This window comes from Gekko japonicus, unplaced genomic scaffold, assembly GCF_001447785.1.
Source record: "Gekko japonicus isolate JY-2015 unplaced genomic scaffold, Gekko_japonicus_V1.1 scaffold761, whole genome shotgun sequence".
Lineage (NCBI taxonomy): Eukaryota > Metazoa > Chordata > Lepidosauria > Squamata > Gekkonidae > Gekko > Gekko japonicus.
The window spans coordinates 177,449-198,026 of record NW_015177030.1 but is presented as its reverse complement, the minus strand read 5'-3'; the positions used below and the strand labels follow the sequence as shown (position 1 = coordinate 198,026).

At 54.5% G+C, this 20,578-nt stretch overlaps 1 protein-coding gene across 1 annotated transcript in view; it reads right to left on the bottom strand.

Annotated features, from left to right (window-relative positions):
• The window catches only part of LOC107124418 (chloride channel protein ClC-Kb-like), a 28,649-nt gene extending 11,141 nt beyond the window's left edge, over window positions 1-17,508 (bottom strand). The window contains exons 1-12 of the mRNA XM_015427883.1: window positions 17,337-17,508; window positions 16,018-16,146; window positions 13,517-13,645; window positions 13,152-13,291; window positions 9,602-9,679; window positions 9,404-9,482; window positions 9,168-9,293; window positions 7,907-7,991; window positions 4,773-4,874; window positions 2,990-3,074; window positions 2,374-2,556; window positions 931-1,000 (exon numbers count right to left, since the gene is read on the bottom strand). Of these exons, the coding sequence (XP_015283369.1) occupies window positions 931-1,000; window positions 2,374-2,556; window positions 2,990-3,074; window positions 4,773-4,874; window positions 7,907-7,991; window positions 9,168-9,293; window positions 9,404-9,482; window positions 9,602-9,679; window positions 13,152-13,291; window positions 13,517-13,645; window positions 16,018-16,146; window positions 17,337-17,508 (1,378 nt within the window). The remainder of the gene's footprint in view (window positions 1-930; window positions 1,001-2,373; window positions 2,557-2,989; window positions 3,075-4,772; window positions 4,875-7,906; window positions 7,992-9,167; window positions 9,294-9,403; window positions 9,483-9,601; window positions 9,680-13,151; window positions 13,292-13,516; window positions 13,646-16,017; window positions 16,147-17,336) is intronic.
• Between the last annotated feature and the right edge of the window lie 3,070 nt (window positions 17,509-20,578).

Below are 20,578 nucleotides of genomic sequence, written 5' to 3'. Positions count from 1 at the left end.
GGAAGCCACACAAAGACCCTCCCTGGCTCCAGGCAGGCAGGGGTGGGGAGAAGCAGGGAGGAAGCAACTTACCCTCCCTCTTCTCCTGCCTCCTCCTGGCTGAATGAGGTCCGGAAGCGGGGCGGCCGGAAGCGGGGGGCGGGGCTTCGTCATGTGCCCCGCCCCCTTGTACCTCACACGGGGGAACTGTGTTCCCCCGCGTCCCCCCCCGAAATGACCCCTGCCTTTACCTAAGTTTGCTAAACTTCCTCTGGAGGTTTTTGCTTGGTTGGTTTAGGTCCCCCCCCTTTCTTTGGGTTTAGGAATGGAGCCTGGGGAGGACAGGGACCTCCGTGGGGTACAAGGCCACAGAGCCCACCCTGCAGGGGAACTGATCCCCAAGGCTCCCTCTACGCTGTGGAGGATGGTGAGCAAAAAATCTACTTTGCAAGCTCCTGGCATTAAAGTGGTGAGTGAGCGATTTGGCCGCTGCATCAATTCCTTTCCTCTGGAGCCATCCCTTCCCGAGCCAAGGCAAAACTGGGTGAGCCGGAGGCTAAAAAATAGTGAGCTAGCTCACACTCACTCGGCTTAGAGGGGACACTGCTGATCTCTGCATTACATCACAGTCTGGAAATGAGCTGTACTTCGGGGGGGATCCCCAGGTCCCACCTGGAGGCCGGCATCCCTAGGCGGTGGCGGCCATTTTGTGGTTGTGCCCACCATGCTGTGTCAGAATCCCGGAGGTGCCCCCGGGCGCACAGAGGGCGGGGACCCCTGGGCGAGAGCTGGCGCAGAGTCTCCAAGGAAGGGCCAGACACGCAGCTGCCGGGTGCTGCCAGGCGGGAGTTAAGAAGACCTGAGCACTTCCCGGCAGAGAAGCCAGGTGCCGACAGCAGACCCCGGGGGCTCCCTGGCGAGGGCGGCGGCAGCTTCAGCGGCGTTCCTCACCATAAACAAAGACAGGGAGGAAATATCCAGCGGGCACCACCATGGTGGTTGCAGCGAGCAGCATGAAGAACTATCGGGAAAGAGAGAGAGAGAGCCGGGTAAGTCACGGGGGAGGGGGGGCTGGCCCGTAGCTAACACGGGGCCCATGGGGCCTGGCCCCCTTGTGTTTCTTCTGGGCCCCCTCCCTCCTGGGCTGCCCCCAAAGTGCACCAACTTACCACCTGCACTGTACTTTCATTTAATTAGTTGGTGCCCCCCCAAGCCCCCCCAATACTTCCCTAACTACGGGGCTGGGGGAAGGTCTGAGTCCCAGGCAGAATCAGTGCGGGGGGGGGGGAATAAACTTCAGGGGAAAGAGGGAGAGATGAGAAAGGGAGAGCGTGTGGTGGTGGTGCTCACTGATGATCGCTTCTGCAGCCCTGTCTCTGTGCTCGGCTGCCCCGGGGCTCAAGCCGGCAACAGGTCTCTGCCCCGAGGAGCCCACAAAGGAATGTCTGAGGGGAGGGGCCAGCAGAGGGAGGGGAGGGCATGGGGGAAGGAGCCCCGACCCCCTTCCGGACCAATGGGGCAAGGGCCACGTCTGGCCAGATGCTGACCTCAGCCACGCTGCACGGAGGCAGTGGGGCAGAGCAGCAGATGAGAGGAGCAGAGAGGGTTGCTGTAATGTATCCAGTCCAGACCGCGTGGCCGGCTCGGGCTCCACGCGGTCAGAGACAAACGTCGAGCTTCGCTCCAAGAGACAATGGACTATGCGGATCCTAGCCCGCTCCAATCAGGGGGCTAGGTTCCCGGCCGAGAGCCTATGGGACTCTCGGCCACTGTAAATAATTTATTGGGAGGGAGGGGTGTGTTTTGGGTGGCGGTTTCTCGGGGGATATAAGCCGGCCTGCGAGCCGGCCAAAGTCGTCTTGTTCCTGATCGGATAAAGTACGCTTTGCTGAAATCACTCTCCGTCTGCCTACTTTTCCGTTGCTGAGCTCCAGGAATTCCCCAACTCAGAGCAGCCCATCCGCGGCTGTAGCAGAAGAGAGGAAACGAGGCGGGAAAGGGCCGGGAGCGTGAAAACAGCGAAGGAGGCCGCCCGTGCCAGAGGAGTGGGGCTCAGTGTGCACGGCCCAGCCCCCAGGGCAGATGAGCCATGAAGCAGTCGAAGCACGTGCTTCGGGCACCAGGGCCAAAGGGGGCACCACAAAGTTGCGGAAAGGGTGAAAAGCTTAGTCTGTACAGTATATTGTGTTATCATCCTATGTATACATTTTTCTATTGCTGCAACCTGCATTGTCTATCCGGTCAGACAGGTCAGCCACTAACATGGACTGGGGGGTCAGTGAGGAAAGGAGGGTGGGGGGCACCATGATGGGCCAGTGCTTCCGGCACCAGGGAGCCTTCATCCGCCCCTGCCCAGCCCCCAGCCCCCAGCCCCAACGGCACGTGGGGACCCACCTTGGCGACGAGGAAAAGGACCAACATCTCCAGCACGGACAGGTCCTGTTGCGTCCAGTGAAGCCAGTTGGCGTCATCGTGGGTCAGGTTGAGGGGCTGGGGGGTGGCGCTGCCCAGGGAGGCCTCTTCCCGCCCCCAGGTCATGTTGTTGAAGAAGGTCTCCAGGAGCTCCTTCATGGAAAGCTGGGAGGGAGGGAGGGAGAGGCAAGGAGGCCGGGCGGGGGTGAAAACTATCCGGAGGCCTCCCCTCCCGCCCCAGAAACATCCTCCCCAAAGCCCCCCCGAGGGGCTGGGGATGCTCCTGTGTCCACTCTGCACAAGCTCAGGGGGACTTGATTTTCACACCTCTTCCCCTAGAGGGGTTCTCTTTGGAATCCAATGGCCCCGGCACATGGCGGGCAGGAGGAGGAAGAGAAAGGGGCCCCCTCTAGCCACCCAAATGCGTGACAATGGCCTGCCCCCCCCCAAAAAAAGTCTGGGATTAAATGCATACAGAAAAGTAGTCTTGAGGGAGGATGAAGCTCAGAGACTCCTGCTGTCTTTTGACATGTTTTCATCATGGGATGCAAGAAGGAGGGGGGATCTTCCTGCCCCACGGGGGGGGGCTCTCTCTTACCCTGGCACCAATATACTGCCCCACTCCATGGGGGAACGTGAGGCTCGCCAGGACCAGCGACACGGCTCCAGCATACAAGATTCTGCTGTGGAGTGGGGAACGAAGACGCGGGGGGGGGGGGAAAGCGGTATTAGCTCCGGAGCCTTACAAGCCCCCCCCCAGCTTCCTCTGTCCTCAGGTGTCTCACTCACCCTCAGTGCAAAAGAGCCGATAACAGCCCTTTGGATGGGGGCGGGGAGCCTTCTTACCCCCTTTAGTTTCTACCTGCTGCATTTCACACCCTGCGTTTACAACAAGGGGTCCGTAATGTGGGGGGCCGCAGGCACCGTCGCGCACTCTGGCACCTGCCAAGTGTTTCAGATAGTGGGTGGGGCTTTTGCCCAGGAAGGTTTCTGATTGGCCACTGGAGTTTTGATTGGCGGTGCAGACTTTTAAAGATGTTTCTTTGGTAGCAGGTGACACCATGTCAAACTCTGTCTCTAGTTCGCCATGATTTGTAAGGGGAGGGAAATTCCTGAGCGGGGTGTGTGTGTGTGAATGGCCGAGTGTGTGTGAACTGCTCTATCGTAGGCGATGTAACTCTTCCCAAGCTACCTCTCTCATCCGGGGACGACCTTGAAGCCAAGACTGTGCCTGCGAGCTATTATAGATAAAGAAACCGTCTATTCACAGGTGTGTGTGTGGGGGGTAGTGCACGCAAAAGCTAGGCGGGACGGCTGTGACGTGTGACTGGACGCAGTGGACATGGGACCCTGTTTGAACTGTCTATATCAGACGCGTTGAACTCATAGGTTATGAGGGCCGGATCTGACAAAAATGTCACTTAGTCAAGCTAGGCCAGGTGTGCCATAAAACATAATGCCAGGTAAAGTAAAGGTCTCCCTTGCTGGAAAGCCAGCGGAATCTGACTCTAGGGTTGCGGTGCTCATCTCCGTTTCAGAGCAGAAGAGCCAGCGCTGTCCGAAGACGTTTCCGTGGTCATGTGGCCGGCATGACTAAACACCAAGGCGCACGGAACGCTGTTACCTTCCCACCGAAGTGGTACCTATTTATCTACTTGCAGTTTCTTGCTTTTGAGCTGCTAGGTTGGCAGGAGCTGGAACTAGAGACGGGAGCTCACTCCATCATGCGGCACCCGGGTCTCGAACTGCTGAACTACCGACCTTCCACAGCCTGCAGTTCAGCGTCTTAACCACTTGAGGTACCGGAGATATAAACTGTATAAAGGACAGCAGCTGGTAAGCTCCAAGTGGGTGTATGCTCACTTCAACGCCTCATGGGCTGGGAGGGGGATGCAAAGGAAGACCCGTATGGGCAGACTGGAGAGCCAGCGGTGCAGCACTGGGCAGACGCTCCTACAATGCTTGACTGCTGCAGACGAGGTTGTTCCACCATGCTGAAGTCTCCTGTTCCCTCCCTTGCAGTAGTTGCTCGCAGGCCACATAAGAGCCCTGGGTGGGCCTGTTCCGGCCCCCGGGCTTTATGTTTGATGCCCCTGGCCTATATCTTTGGATTCTCCCACCAGAACCTCAGTTCTGACACAGTACCGAACTAGCCTAGAACATGATTCTATCTCAATGAACAGATCACTGTCAGAGAGTGTTGTCGAGAGTCACTCCGACCAGGGGTCTGACACACCACCATCCGCAGCAGCCGTTTTGTGGCTGTGCCCACAACCCTGTGTTGAAATTCCAAAGGTGCCTGCAGGTTGGGGACCCCTGGTAGAGGATCAGACCCCACCCCCACACACAACAGCACAAATGAGACCGGGGAGGGGGCTTACTTGTTCTTCATGAACTCGTTGATTTTCGGCTTGTTCTGGAAAACCATCAGCATGTTACGGTGACAAAAGAGATAGACGCAGCAGAGGCCTCCACAAAAGCTTCTGCAGGATGTGGGATTTCCAGGAATATTGAAGCCCACAGGAGAAAAAAACCCAGAAATGTTGGGAAAACTGAAATCTATGCAGCATGTACTTTCCTATCACACTTCAGCTTTGCTGTTCTTACAGCATCAAATGCGTACATCAACTAGCGTACAGAAGTTGCACTATTTGGCATATCTATGGAATTTAGAAATAAAGATGCCTTAATTTTTACATTAGCATAAATCACAAACATCCCCTATACTTGAGAGAGAGAACGGCCAAATGCAGCCCGGGCACATGCTTGTTGCCATCTGGGAGGAAACAAACTTTATTGTCAATAAAAGGAACTAACAAAACTTGTGGTAGGGGGATGAGCTTTCAGGAGTCACCGCTCAGTCCGTCAGACCTGAAGAAGTGAGCAGTGACTCAGGAAAGTTCCTCCCCTGCTGCAATTTTTGTCCGTCTTTCAGGTGCTCCTGGACTCTGGCTCTTTTCTGCTGCTACAGACAGACCAACACGGCCGGCAACCCACCTTGAACAAAAGGGACTGTATAATTTGGACAGGAACGTTCTTATTTACAGTCACAGTAAGTAGGACTACCACCACATTTAGATATCAAGTGAAATTTTAGAACATTGAAAACACCAAACTCTTACACCGTATTAAAGGTAAAGGTAAAGGTTCCCTTGCTCGAAAGCCAGTCGAGTCCAACTCTAGGGTTGCAGTGCTCATCTCCGTGTCAAAGCCGAAGAGCCAGCGCTGTCCGAAGACCTTTCCGTGGTCATGTGGCCGGCATGACTAAACACCAAGGCGCACGGAAAGCTGTTCCCTTCCCACTGAAGTGGTACCTATTTATCTACTTGCAATTTCTTGCTTTCGAACTGCTAGGTTGGCAGGAGCTGGAACTAGAGACGGGAGCTCACGCCGTCATGCAGCACCCGGGTCTCAAACACCATATTAATACACCGTATTAACGGCAGCCAAAATTGTTTAAATAATAAACATATCCTTGGAAATGTTGCACTGCAGTATACACAGGGATTATAGGTACCTGATGCTGAAAATGGTCTTACATATAATTCTTATGCTCTGTGTTTTGAGCAAATGAAGCATTTCGGCCATTGCAAAAGAAAAATAGTTCAAAGGGCTTTTTTCCTCAGTGCTCCCCATATTTCAAAATTCTTCCAATAGAAAAACTCGGGGTGGTGGTGGTGGATGTCCTTAGAGAAAAGGTGGAAATTCTCCTTCTCTGATAGACAGAGAGATATTAAAGAGGAACAAAGGAACGGACGATCCTGGCCCCCCATCTCCAGAAGGGCCCTGCAGCGCTGGAGGCCCAGGCCGAGGGATGGAGTGGCTGCAACTCCTCCAACAAAGGGCAGACGTGACTGAGCAGCAAAATCAATCAGGAGTCTGGCAGCACCAGAAAGACAAGCCAACTTGGTTCTGGCAGAACCTCTGGTGAGTTGGAGCTCAGCTCACATCTTCAGGTAGAACGGAGTGCAACGTCCTTAGGCCCGATTGATATACCCCCCAGAAATGGGGTGGATCAGAGGGAATGTGACAGAGAGAGGCAGGGTCAGCTTCTTGGTCAATTCCTCCCTCTCTACTTCATAAGAACATAAGAGACGCCAATGTTGGATCAGGCCAAAGGCCCATCCAGACCAACACTCTGTGTCACACAGTGGCCAGAAATACCAGGTGCCACCAGGAGGTCCCCCAGTGGGGCCAGGACATTAGAAGCCCTCCCACTGTTAACCCCCCCCAAGCACCAAGACGACAGAGCGTCCCTTGCCCCAGACAGAGTTCCTATAAGAACATAAGAGATGCCAATGTTGGATCAGGCCAAAGGCCCATCCAGTCCAACACTCTGTGTCACACAGTGGCCAGAAATACCAGGTGCCACCAGGAGGTCCACCAGTGGGGCCAGGACATTAGAAGCCCTCCCACTGTTGACCCCCCCCCCCAAGCACCAAGACGACAGAGCGTCCTTTTCCCACAGGGGTCTTATCCACAGAGGTCCCGTGCTCCCCCAGCATTGGCTTAGTGGGGTGTCAGAAGTGACTCTTCGACCCTTTTTACCAGCAGAGAAGCTGGCTGGATCCAACCCCTGATTCCAATCCAACAGGTTGACCCACATGGCTGACAGAGATAGGCCGAGGGGGATTTCAGCGGCACCTCCGCACCTTCTTATTGTATCTGCTCCCCTCCCATCCCCCTGGGCCGCAGCTGCCTGGCTAGCTCCACTTGGCAGGGCCTCATCCTGTTGGGCAGGATCTTGCTTTGAACCTGCCTCTCTTTGTCACGTTCCCCCTGACCCACCCCCCTTTCTGTGGGGGCTATCAGTCAAGCCCGATGGCTTCACACTCCCCGGAGCCACCTGGGACTCACCAAAGCTTCTGCCAAAATCACATTTGTTCCTCTTTATGGCGCCCCTGGACTCTGGTTTTCTGTGAACACATGAAGCTGCTGTATACTGAATCAGACTTTTGGTCCCTCAAGGTCTACCATTGTCTACTCAGACTGGCAGCCGCTTTCCAGGGTCTTAGACAGGGGCCCTTCACATCGCCTACTGCCTGGTCTTTTTAACTGGACATGCCCAATGCTCCCTCTAAGCTGTGGAGTCTTGTGAGCAGAAATTCTCCTTTGTGAGCTGCCGGCATTAAAGTGGTGAGCGAGCTAATGTGGCTGCTGCATGAATTAGTCTGCTCTGGAGCCCTCCTTCCTGAGCGAAGACAAAAATGTGTGAGCCAGAGGCTAAAAAACTGTGAGCTGGCTCACACTAACTCAGCTTAGAGGGAGCACTGCCGGGGACTGAACCTGGGACCTTCTGCATGCCAAGCAGAGGCTCCGCCACTGAGCCACAGCCCCCCTCCTTTGGGGGCATTTGGGATTTTAGGCTGCCCCTCCGTGCCGCTTCCAAGGGCTTCCAACAGTAGGAGGGGGGAAAGACCGCTCTCTTCTCCCTTGCTGGGCCCTCCTGCCACCCCAAGCTCAGGCAGGGTGACCCACGGCCAGAACCGAAGGCCCCTCCCCTCGCAAGACTCACCCCAGGATTGCGTAGGAGAGCAGCTCCGGAAGGTCATAGGGGAACTCCACACGCCAGCTGCTCCGGAAGAGGACGGCCACCGTCTCTGGAGAGTGGGGGGGGGGCAGGGCAAATCAGCAGGGGTGCTGGGGGGGGGCCCTCACCAGGACGCCATTCCAGGCCAGCAACCCGGCTGGGGAAAGGCCAAGAAATGGAGCGCGGGGGGCGGGGCAACTCCAAAGCAGACTTATTAAGGAGCTGCTGCACATCCTGAGTAATGCGCTTCGGCCAGGGGTCATTTTGTAGAAAAAGAGGTGCAGAGGCTCATTAGCAGAACTCATTAGCAGAACTTATTTGCATATGCCACACCCCCTGACATCACCGGAAGTGTGTCAGAAGGCAACACCCACCGCTCAGGCTCCACTGAACTGTTTTGGACTGCTAGCTATTGGGGGGGGGGGATGTGCAGATCTGTCCTCGCAGAGGAGGGAGAGCTTGTACCTGAATAAAACTTGGTCTTAAAGGTGCCACTGGACTGTTTTGGACCAGGGGGCTGGCTGGGGGGCTCTGCAGCTTACCTGGCTGCTTCTTGCTCTGACTGAAGGCTGCTGGGAGCATGGGGCGGGGCTTGTTACATGTGCCCACCCCCTGGGCTCTTTACTGCCGGAGCTCTGCTCCTGTGCGCTCCTGCAGGAAATGACTCCTGGTGCTTCCAATCCACTCCAGGGATCCTCTGCAAGTGGTTTTTGCCTTTTCACGCAGTGAAATCCACTTGTGATGTGCAGTGAGAGTGGATTAGAAGCAGTGTTCCCTCTAAGCTGAGTGAGTGTGAGGTAGCTCACAGTTCTTAAGCCTCCGGCACACACGTTTTTGCCTTAGCTCAGGAAGGATGGCTCCAGAGCAAACTGATTGATGCAGCAGCCAAATCGCTCGCTCACAACTTTAATGCCAGCAGCTCACAAAGTGGAATTTTTGCTCACAGGACTCCACAGCTTAGAGGGAGCACTGATTGGAAGTGCACTATTATTCAGCAGGTGGGAAAGTGCCTTTAGATGTGTCTTCCAGAGAGACACGGGAGGGGGCAGAAGGGGGTTATGCAAAAAAGGCCCACCCGCCCCAAGCTCTGGTGTGCTAGCGATGGCCAGGTCTCCTTCATCCGCTCCTCTGTCAGAGGAGGGAAGAGGAGGAGGAACACTGAGCGTCCTGCAACTGTTCAAGGCCCGGGATCCAGGCCGGAAAGAAAGAGACACCCCCTCCAACACACCCCATGCTCCACACTCACCTCTGGTGTTGTTGAGCACTGCCAGCAGGCGGAAGGTAAGGGCTGCACACGTCGCGGCGAAGAACCCACGCCAGTAGTCGCGTACGGCGAAGTGGGTGCCTGTGACCTCCACGCCAAAGAGTACCCCTGTGGGTCACGAATCCACTGTTCATGGCGGAACAAGGGGGGCAGGGGAGGCAGCCACCCTCCCGACCTGTGTCACCCCCACCCAGGCTTTTAAACGGGAGCTCGGTTACCTCCGACGGGAGCCACGAAACAGCAAGCCACGCCCACGGCAGCCCCTGCGATCAGCAGCTCGTACTTGCGCGAGGGGTTCTGCAAAGGAGCAGAGAGGGTGTGAGCAGGATGCGCAGCTGGGCACCAGGCCGACAAGGAGGGACGGGTGCCGCTGGCAGCGTCTGGGCTGCAAGGCTTTCGTGGACAGCCACGCTCACCTCAGTGGCGCCTGTGTACCAGACCATGACTTTGCCCAGGAGCGTGGCCAAGATGGTGGCCATGTGCACGAAGGGTCCCTGCGGAGAGGAGAGACGGGTGAAGGTGACAGAAACCTGACAAAAAGCACAATGAGGTGGGGCCAGCCCACATACCTGCTACACAGTGCCTGCACTCGAGTTGCCAACTGCCAGGCGTAGATGGGTTTTGTCCCTTTAAGACGCAGGTCTGACAAAAGGGCCGGCCGGCAGCAATTACGGGCTTTAGATATGTATAAGTGAGCAGGAAGAGCAGATCTACATCACACTAATGGATCTGAGGAGCTGCGGTGGCTCAAGTGGTTAAGACGCTGAACTGCAGGCTGTGGAAGGTCGGTAGTTCAGCAGTTTGAGACCCGGGTGTGCCGCATGACGGAGTGAGCTCCCATCTCTAGTTCCAGTTCCTGCCAACCTAGCAGTTCGAAAGCAAGACATTGCAAGTAGATCAATAGGTACCACTTCGGTGGGAAGGTAACAGCGTTCCGTACGCCTTGGTGTTTAGTCATGCCGGCCACATGACCACGGAAACGTCTTCGGACAGCGCTGGCTCTTCGGCTTTGAAACGGAGATGAGCACTGCAACCCTAGAGTCGGACTCGACTGGCTTTTGAGCAAGGGAACCTTAACCTTTACCTTTAATGGATCTGATGCAGTTACTAGGAGATATGACTAGAGTGTCTGCCAAATGGATTGATGATGTAAGTATAACATAAAACAGCCAGTTGTTTGTACAGCCAGTTGCGTTTCTTTCTTTTTTTTTGCTAATACTAATAACAGAAATTTATTTCTGTAATTAGATATAGGTATTTCAACGCTGCCCACTTTGATAAAGTTATACACGCAACGAGATGTCATAGGCATGGTTCGTTGGTATCGATGGCGTTTGAATTGCTTCCAGTAGACCGAATATTGGAAAAAGAATTTTCGAGTCTGAGAAGACTTTTTTTTGGCACATCAGGGTTGTTTGTGTCCCTTCGACCTCCATCCCGTGATCTCTCTCTTTGGTTTGCAACGGCCAGGCGGGGCCTGGAGACCTCCTGAAATAACAACTCCAGACGACAGAAATCAGTTTCCCTGCAGAAACGGGCTGCTTTGCAGTATCTGTGGCGTTACAGCGCTCTCTCCAGTCCCCAAACCCCACCCTCCCCGGGCTCCATTCCCAAAACCTCCTGGAATTTCCCGACCTGGAGCTGGCAACGCTACAACATTGCCACAGATGGCCTCACAGCACAACACACAAGGAATGCGGGTGTGGACAACGCGATGCCGCTTGCTTGGGCTCAACAGAGTCTGGGAGTAGCCAGCTGGCCCTCTTCAGAGGTCTACCCCCTCCAACTAGTTTAGGCAACCCCTCACCAGCCGGGAAAGGCTCACACCAGCTTGAATGGGATCCCTTGACCGGATCCTGTTTTGGGTTGTGGTTCTCCATAGTAGAGCAACACACTGATATCTTGGATGGCGGGGCCTTTTTCTGTTGTCACTTTTCCATGCCTGCCTCACCCCGTTGTGTGTAAACATACACATTTGTTGTTGTTGTTGTTCAGTCGCAGTCGAGTCCGACTCTTCGCGACCCCGTGGACCAGATCACGCCAGGCCCTCCTGTCTTCCGCCGTCCTCTGAGGTTTGCTCAATTTCATGTCCGTTGCATCTATGACACTGTCTAACCATCTCATCCTTTGCCATCCCCGTCTTCTTCGACCTTCAATCTTTCCCAACATACACATACCTACCAACAACACTTCACGCATCGGGCAATGGTCCCCATGCCACAATTCCCCTTGGGGTGCCTTGTAAGGTAACTCCCCCACCCACCCAATTTTGCACCCCTGTTCCCTGCCCCCTTGTCAGCCCTGCTCACAACAGCCAAAGTGACACACGTGACTGACACAAAGCGACATGTGGCAGTTCCCACTTGTGGGCATCCCACGCACAGAGATGTACCTCCTCCACCCCAGAAGTGTCTGACTCTTTCCTTCTGCGGCCAGAGAAGGTTGTTCCAGTTTTGTACTGCTCCCCATCGCTCTCCCCCAACATATCTGCCCCAGCGACTAATGCTGGTTTTATAACCAAGACTGGTTTTGTCATAGTTCCCCCACGCACACGAACACACAGACTGAATTTTAATTTGGGGATAGACAGAAAACACCACCACTGCTCTCTCCCTCCCTAAGTTACAATCCTTAGGCCCGGGGTCTTTTTGAGCCTGCAAGCACCTTCAGAATTCGGACTGTGTGGTGGTAAAAGGTAAAGGTCCCCTTGCTCGAAAGCCAGTCGAATCCGACTCTAGGGTTGCGGTGCTCATCTTCGTTTCCAAGCCGAAGAGCCAACGCTCTCCGAAGACATTTCCGTGGCCATGTGGCCGGCATGACTAGACGCCGAGGCGCACGGAATGCTGTTCCCTTCCCACTGAAGTGGTACCTATTTATCCACTTGCAATGTCTTGCTTTTGAACTGCTAGGTTGGCAGGAGCTGGAACTAGAAATGGGAGCTCACTCCGTCATGCGGCACACTCGGGTCTCAAACTGCTGAACTACTGACCTTCCACAGCCTGCAGTTCAGCATCTACCACTTGTGTTGGCATGGCCACAAAATGGCTGCCACAAAATAGCTGCCGCAGGAGGCAGGGCCAGCCACAAAATGGCTGCCGTGGCTGACCTCCAATCATGCAGTCCTTCTATTGTGGAGGCAGCTGCTGCTAAAGCAACATTAAAAAAAAAATCTGCACAGTCAATCTAATCTCTAATGGCCAATCAAAAGGCTTGCTGGGAAAACCCCCAACTTCCTAAAAACACCAAGAAAGGTCTTGGCAGCAGGTGCTCCCGGTCACCACACCCGGTCTTGGGAAGAGAGACAAGTTGGAAGCTGGGGTCTAGACAAGCCCCTCTCTCACATGTGTAGACAACAGTACAGAGAAAGCACAGGGTTGCCAGCCTCCAGGTGGGGCCTGGGGATCTCCCGCTTTTACAACTGATCTCCAGCTGACAGAGATCACCTCCCCTGGAGAAAATGGCTGCTTTGGAGGGTGGACTCCGTGGCATTGGACCCTGCCGAGGCCCCTCCCCTCCCCAAACCCCGCCCTCTCCTGGCTCCACCCCCAAAGTCTCCAGGTATCTTCCAACCCAGACCTGGCAACCCTAAGAAAGCATCACGGGAAATGTGTGTTCTTCCCTCCCCAAACACGGCTCCCCTCCTCCACAGTCAGGTAAATAAAAAGGTTAGCACCCATCACAAGGATTCCCAGAACATAACCAGCCCTCCGCTCACTCAAGCAGCTTTGTACACATGGCACACAGCAAAAACAACAACAACAGATTGCTAAATTTCTAGCCCAGTAGATAGCCGTTCCTCAAAGGCTCTTATAACAGAATGTCTGTCGGCATTCAACAGACAACTGCTGTGCCTCAGGCATGCATGCCCATGTTTCCCCCAGGCCCCCCCCTTCTCTCTCCTTCAAACTCACCCCCCAACGTCTTCCCCCTTTAGATGCCCACCCTGCGCCCCAGTGTCCCACTCACCACTTTCCCGAGGAAGATGGTGCTCCCACCTGCTAAGCAGCAAACGACTCCCAACAGCTTGGCCACAAAGGTCCGCAAGGTGAAGAATTCGTGGAGGACGACCCCTCGGAGGGCCACCTTCAGCTCCGGGATCCCAGAGCCTGCGAGAAGAAGAGCGAGGGAGGCAGAAGGGGGGGGCCACCCGCTCGGGGACTTTCTTTGGCACGGGAGTTCCTGTTCGACCTCCAGGGGTGCGTCTCGGGCAGCGCCAACCAGCCTGGGAAGGCAGGGCTGGCCAGAGGGATGGTGGGACCCCTTCCCGGGGGGGGGGCTGTCCCACAGCCTCCACCCCTCACACCCCACCTCAAGCCAAAAGGTGGACTTACCCGCGGCCTGGGCCGAGATGTATTTGGCAGCTGCGGCGGAACCCACCGTCAAAGCCACGTGGTAGAAAGTCCAGGAGAAATACTGCAAGTGGCGGTGGCCCTCCAGTTCGTCGTAAGCCCACAGGTTGGCTACGGGGGGCGCAGGGGTGAGGGGAGAGGCAAGACGAACAGACAGGGGTCATAAGAACATAAGAGAAGCCAATGTTGGATCAGGCCAAAGGCCCATCCAGTCCAACACTCTGTATCCCACAGTGGCCAAAAATACCAGGTGCCCTCAGGAGGTCCACCAGTGGGGCCAGGACATTAGAAGCCCTCCCACTGTTGACCCCCCCCCAAGCACCAAGAAGAGAGAGCGTCCCTTGCCCCAGAGTCCCTATCTATACCTTGTGGCTAATAGCCACTGATGGCTATTTCCTGTGGGAGTGCACAGGAGCAGAGCTCCGGCAGTAAAGAGTCCAGGGGGCGGGCACATGCAACAAGCCCCACCCCCTGCTTCTAGCAGCCCTCAGTCAGAGCAAGAATCAACCAGGTAAGTTGCAGAGCCCCCCCAGTCCAAAACAGTCCAGTGGCACCTTTAAGACCAAGTTTTATTCAGGTACAAGCTCTCCCTCCTCTGCGAGGGCAGATCTGCATGTCCCCCCCCTTCAATAGCTAGCAATCCAAAACAGTCCAGTGGAGCCTGAGCGGTGGGTGTTGCCTTCTGACACACTTCCGGTGATGTCAGGGGGTGTGGCATAATGCAAATAGGTTATGCTAATGAGCTCCTGCACCTCTTCCTCTATGAAATGACCCCTGTGAACAGAAGACCATCACAAGGCCTTTGCTCATACGCAGATTACATCTGCCTGCTGTCGGCTCAGCACCACCTCTGTGGCTGTTTCCAAAAGGGGCCACCACCAAATAGCCTGGCTGGTTTCAAGTCCAGCAGCAGCAAAGAGACCCTCAAGATTTTTGGAGTATGAGCTCGAAAGCTCATAACCCGAAAATCTTGTGGGTCTCTCAGCTGCTGCCAGACTCAAACTTGGCTGTTCCGCTGCAGACCAGCACAGCTGCCCTCGGAAAGGACAGAAATGCCTGCAATGCCGGAGCGAGCACCTTCTCTTTCACAGACTTCCTAAGATCTAGCCCACAGAACCTCCTGGTGGTTTCCCCGTCTGTCAGGTTAAGAGCGGCAGACTCTTAATCTGGGAAAACCGGGTTTGAGTCCCCACTCCTCCTCCACACGCAGCCAGCTTGGGTGACCTTGGGTCAGTCACAAGTTCTCTCAGAGCTGTTCTCTCACAAGCAGTCCTCAGAAGAGCTCTCTCAGCCCCACCCACCTCACAGGGTGTCTGTTGTGGGGAGGGGAAGGGAAAGGAGATTGTAAACCGCTCTGAGACTCCGAGTGAAGGGTTGGGTATAAATCCAATCTCTTCTTCTTGTTGCTTTAAGATATTTATTTGTTTGCCTTTATATCGTATTGTTGTGAGTCTGGTTCCTGTGAATGGGTCTCTCTATCCACCAGGCTTGAGGTAATGTCCTGGGGGGAGGGGGGAGCCAGAGGTTGTGACACAAGAATGGGAACTCGCCTTGATAGGAAAGAGCTCTGTTTCAGCCGGAGTTGCCAACCAGGCTGGAGAAAAAGTTGCACCTTTAAAGGAGAGCCAGATGAGCGGTTAAGAGTGTCAGGCTAGGATCTGGGGCGCTTCCACCACCCATGCTAAATAACGCCGTTTCCATCCACTTCAGCGACTGTTTGCAAGTGGATTCTGCCACTTCACACAGTGAAATCCAGTTGCAAAGTGCATTGACACCAATGCTCCCTCTAAGCTGTGGAGTCTTGTGAGCAAGAATACTACTTTGTGAGCGACTGGCATTAAAGGTGTGAGCGAGCGATTTGGCTCCTGCATAAATTAGTTTGCTCTGGAGCCCCATCCTTCCTGAGCTCAGACAAAAATGTGTGAGCTGGAGGCTAAAAAAACTGTGAGTTAGCTCACATTAACTCAGTTTAGAGGGAAAAAGAAGAAGAAGAAGAGATTGGATTTATACCACGCCCTTCACTACTCAAAGGAGTCTCTGAGCGGCTCACAAACTCCTTTCCCTTCCCCTCCCCACAATAGACACCCTGGGAGGTAGGTGGGGGCTGAGAGAGCTCTGACAGAAATCGCTCTTTTTCAAGGACAGCTCTTGTCACAACTATGGCTTGCCCAAGGTCATCCAGCAGGTGCAATTGGAGGAGTGGGGAATCAAACCCTGCTCTCGCAGATTAGAGTCCGCGCACTTCACCACGACACCAAACTGGCTCAGTGATTGACAGTGCATTGACAGTGACTGACAGTACATTACTGACACTGATTGACAGTGCAGTATTCAATGTGTGTGAAAGCGCCCTCTACCCAGGTTCCAAACCCCACTCAGGCTGGGGGGGGGGGAACAGACCGTGCAAGTGTTTGAGTCCCACAGAACCCTTCCTCAGACATTCGGCCCGCCGGAGAGCTCTGTGGGGACAGGAGAGAGCTCACCTCGCTGGCACTTGGAGGTGACCACGTCCAGGCCGAAGCTGATGGTTGCCATGGAGATGCCAAGGAGAAAGAGGAAGATCCAGTCTTCGCCGAACTTGAGGCTCTGGGAGCGGATGTAGAGGCCCAGGGCTGCAGAGAAAGAGGCCCCTTAAGACCCCCGACATTGCTGCCCAGACACCAGCCAAGGGTCCCCCCACACACACCCGTCACCATCCTCTGTCCTGAGCTGCAGCCTCCACCCCCCCTTTCCGCTTCCCTGTTCAGCCCAAAACAGGGGCACGCCGACCCTGCGGGTTTCCTCCTTCTGCTTTCCCGGCTCAGCCAAGGAACCCATCCTCCCCCACAAGCAATGCTCCCTGTAAGCTGTGGAGTCTTGTGAGCAAAAATCCTACTTGGTGAGCTCCTGGCATTAATGTTGTGAGCGAACGATTTGGCTGCTGCCTAAATTAGTCTGCTCTGGAGCCCCATCCTTCCTGAGCCAAGGCAAAAATGGGTGAGCTGGAGGCTAAAAAACTGTGAGCCAGCTCACACTAACTCAGCTTAGGGGGAACACTGCCCACAAGGCTGTCCTCCACCTAGGGTCGTCAGTCTCCAGGTGGGGCCTGGAGACCAGTGTTCCCTCTAAGCTGAGTTAGTGTGAGCCAGCTCACAGTTTTTTTAGCCTCCAGCTCACACATTTTTGTCTCAGCTCAGGAAGCATGGGGCTCCAGAGCAAACTAATATATGCAGTAGCCAAATCGCTCACTCACAACTTTAATGCCAGTAGCTCACAAAGTAGAATTTTTGCTCACAAGACTCCGCAGCTTAGAGCAATGATGGCGAACCTTTTAGAGACCGAGTGCCCAAACTGCGACCCAAGACCCACTTATTTATCGCAAAGTGCCCACACGGCCATTTAACTTGAATACGGAGGTTTTACTTTAGAAAAAAACAACTCATACATTAACTTAAGATGATCCAAACAAAGTAAGGAAAGCAATCCCAAATGCTTTCATTGACTTAAAATTATTTGGCAGAGAATTCGACACTTTAATGATGGTCTGTGCCTGGGAGGGCCAGGCGGTTCTTAGCCCCCGACAGCAGTGCTTTCTGGGGGACATATGTTGCCAGCCTCCAGGTGGGGCCTTGAGGTCTCCCACAATTACAACTGATCTCCGGATGATCTGATTTATGATCTGAATTACAACTGGTCTCCAGTTCCCCTGGAGAGAATGGTTGCTTTGGAGGGCGGACTCAGCGGATCTCCCCGTCCTCCCCAGGCAAGGCCCCCCCCCAAACCTCCAGGAATTTCCCAACCTGGAGCTGGCAACCCCACTTACGCTTCAGGTCCCTCATCAGCCTCTTGGCGCAGTGCCACCCGCGGGGCTCGGGCTCCTTGAAGATCTGGCCGAAGGATTCCTCCAGGAGTCGCTTTTCGGCCGGGCTCCCGGGGGCCACGGTCAGGCGGTGGGGCTCTCCCTCCGGGGCTCTCTGCTTGCGGCACCAGGCCATGGCTCCAGGGGAGGACGTCTGGCTTAGGCTGCGCTTATATCTCCCCGGGGGCAGGTGGGGAGGGGAGGACGGCCGGCTGGCTGGAGGCCACCCAAAGGCCAGAGAGGCCAGTCTCAGCTGGACGGGGGCAGGCAGGGCCAGGAGCAGGGCAGGCCGAGGCAGGGGGAGGTGGGGGGGGTGTCCCGGAGAAGCCCAGGGGAGAAGGCGGGCAGGGGCTCCCCCCAGACCAAGAGGGGAAGGACAGCCCTCCTTTTCCCAAAACAAAGGCCAAGGGTGGGGCTAAGCCCAGCTCCTCGGGGCTTCTCCTTGCTGCTCCAGGGCGGGCAGGAAGCCGCGGGTGGCCAAGCAGCCCTGGCAGAAGGCGAGCCCCGTGGCCCCTGACGGGCAGGCCAGTCACACACACACACACAACCCGACACATGCGGACAAACTTCGTGTGGCTGCTGCTGCTGTTGCCCACCCTGCAGGAGCCCTTGGGTGGCCACCAAGACTGGAGGAAAATATTCCGCTCCTGTAAGCGGTGGCTCAAGTGGTTAAGACGCTGAGCTGCGGACCGGAAGGTTGGTAGTTCAGCAGTTCAAGACCCGAATGTGCTGCATGACGGAGTGAGCTCCCGTCTCTAGTTCCAGCTCCTGCCAACCTAGCAGTTCGAAAGCAAGAAATTGCAAGTAGATGCATAGGTACCATTTCAGCGGGAAGGTAACAAAGTTCCATGCGCCTTGGCGTCTAGTCATGCCGGCCACATGACCACGGAAACGTCTTCGGACAGTGCTGGCTCTTCGGCTTGGAAATGGAGATGAGCGCCGCATCCCTTGAGTCGGATTCGACTGGCTTTCGAGCAAGGGAAACCTTTACCTTTAAGAGCCAGTGTGGTGAAGGGGCTAAAGTGTCCGACTGGGACCCGAGTTCTGAATCCCCACTCATGCCACGGAGGCTGGCTGGGTGACCCCGGGCCAGTCACGCCCTCTCTGCCTCACCTACCTCACAGGGTTGCTGTGAGGATAAAACTGTGGAGAGGAGAATGATGTGAGCCGTTTTAGGTCTCCATCGAAGGGAATAAATTAAAATTTTTAAAAATAAAACATTCAACAGAAGCTGAACAATTGGGAATAAGCAACTGAAGCCTTTGACGGCATGGAGATACAATAACAGCCCACGAAACCTCTATTACAGGGACAGGGCCTCTGGTTCTCCAGGCAGTTGGCAACCCTAGGCACCTTGCCTCTGAGCACACAGCCCTGCCTCGGCAGACGGGAAGGACTCCAGGGCTGGTGTCTCCGGCTTCCCTTCCCAGCAACCTTTGACCTGCAAAGTGCCAAAAGGATTAGCTCCCTGGGCAGAAAAGTCAGCACCTGCCCCTAAGAGTTTCCAGGGAAACCGTCACACACACACCATCCCAAGACACACGCACACACACACCCCTAGTGGAAGGCATGCGCCCTCCAAGCAGTGCTTGATCTCCACTGGGGTCTGGCCTGACGCCTCTGGGCATCGGCCAAGGTTCCGGACCTTCTCTTTGGCACCGTCTCCTGCACCTGAGGAGTGACACAACCTTAAGGATGACGATGATGCAACTGAGACTGTTAAAGTTTTCCTAGATCACGGGAGATGGTAGTTCCACTCTTTTCTCCTATGGTCAGGCCTCACCTGGAGTCCTGTGTCCAGTTTTGGGCACCACATTGTAGGAAGGATGTTGACAAGCTCGAGCGTGTCCAGAAGAGGGCAACCAGGAGGATGAGAGGGTTGGAATCCAAGTCTTATAGGAGGAAAGGCTGAAAGAGTTGGGTATGTTCAGCCTGGGTAAGAGAAGGCTTAGAGGGGACATGATTGCAGTCTTCAAATATCTGAAGGGCTGTCATGTAGAAGATGGAGCTGATCTATTCTCTCTTGCTCCGGATTGCAAGGCTAGATCTAATGGGTGGAAATTACAAGGGAGTCGATACCAGCTAAATATCAGGAGAAACTTCTTAACTGTCAGAGTGGTTGAGCAGTGGAATAGACTGTCTCGGGAGGTGGTGGAGGCTCCTTTGCTGGACGTTTTCAAGGGGAGGCTGGACGACCATATTTCGGGTATGTTGTAGGGCTGTCTTTCGGATGTGCTCCTGCAGAGTGCAGGGAGTTGGACTAGATGACCTGCAAGGTCCCTTCCAACTCTAACATTCTATGATTCCTTGTCTCAATCATCAACCGAAAGGGATTCAGGGGGTCGCCGTGTCCATTTGAAGCAGCAGAATAAAGTTTGAGTCCAGCGGCACCTTTAAGACCTAAGGGACAGCTTTAAGGCCGGGAATAAAACTTTGTCAGTCTTAAAGGTGTCCTTGGACTTTGTTCAACCAAAAGGCAGACTGCAACAAAAAAAACCCCAGAAGGTGTCTTGGGAGGAGCTCGGACAGATTCTTAAGTATCAGGTTGTGTCACTGCAGACCAAGGTGGAGATAATTCACACCCCAGTATTCCACCTTACTATGGATGGGTGTGGAAGTCTGAGAGTGAAGAAAGCGGTAGGAGAGTTTAATGGATCCCGCAGCCCACCCAAAAGACAAATCCATGGATTCTCGAGGAAATCAAGCCTGACCTCTCCCTAGAAGCTAAAATGAAGAGTCACTGGAGAAGACAAAACTGAAAGCAGCAGAAAAAGGCAGTACTTCTTTCACCCACGTGGATTTCCCTGCCACAGGAAGTGGCAGGCGGCTACAAGCCTAGAAAGCTTCAAGAGGAGATTGGATAAACACAGGGAGCTGCAGGACAAGGGAAAAATGAAAGTGATTTCTGAATGTGGGTTCTGAGATTTCCTTTGCCATGTTTATATGCTGACAGCTGTCACTGTGCCTTCAGAAGTTTAATTATAATAGATCCAGATCTTGGCACGTAACCTAGAACTTTCTGCTTAGAGAAATTTATAGCAGAATATATATTTTATAACTGCACTTTTTATACATAAGGCTATATATTAAGGCAAAGCATTATTAAGAGGCCTCTGGGGATAGAATTAGGATGCAATAAGAATGGAATGCGCATTCAAGAAGCTGCGAGGACGTCAAGAGCGAGGTTGAATGTGAATCACAACCCT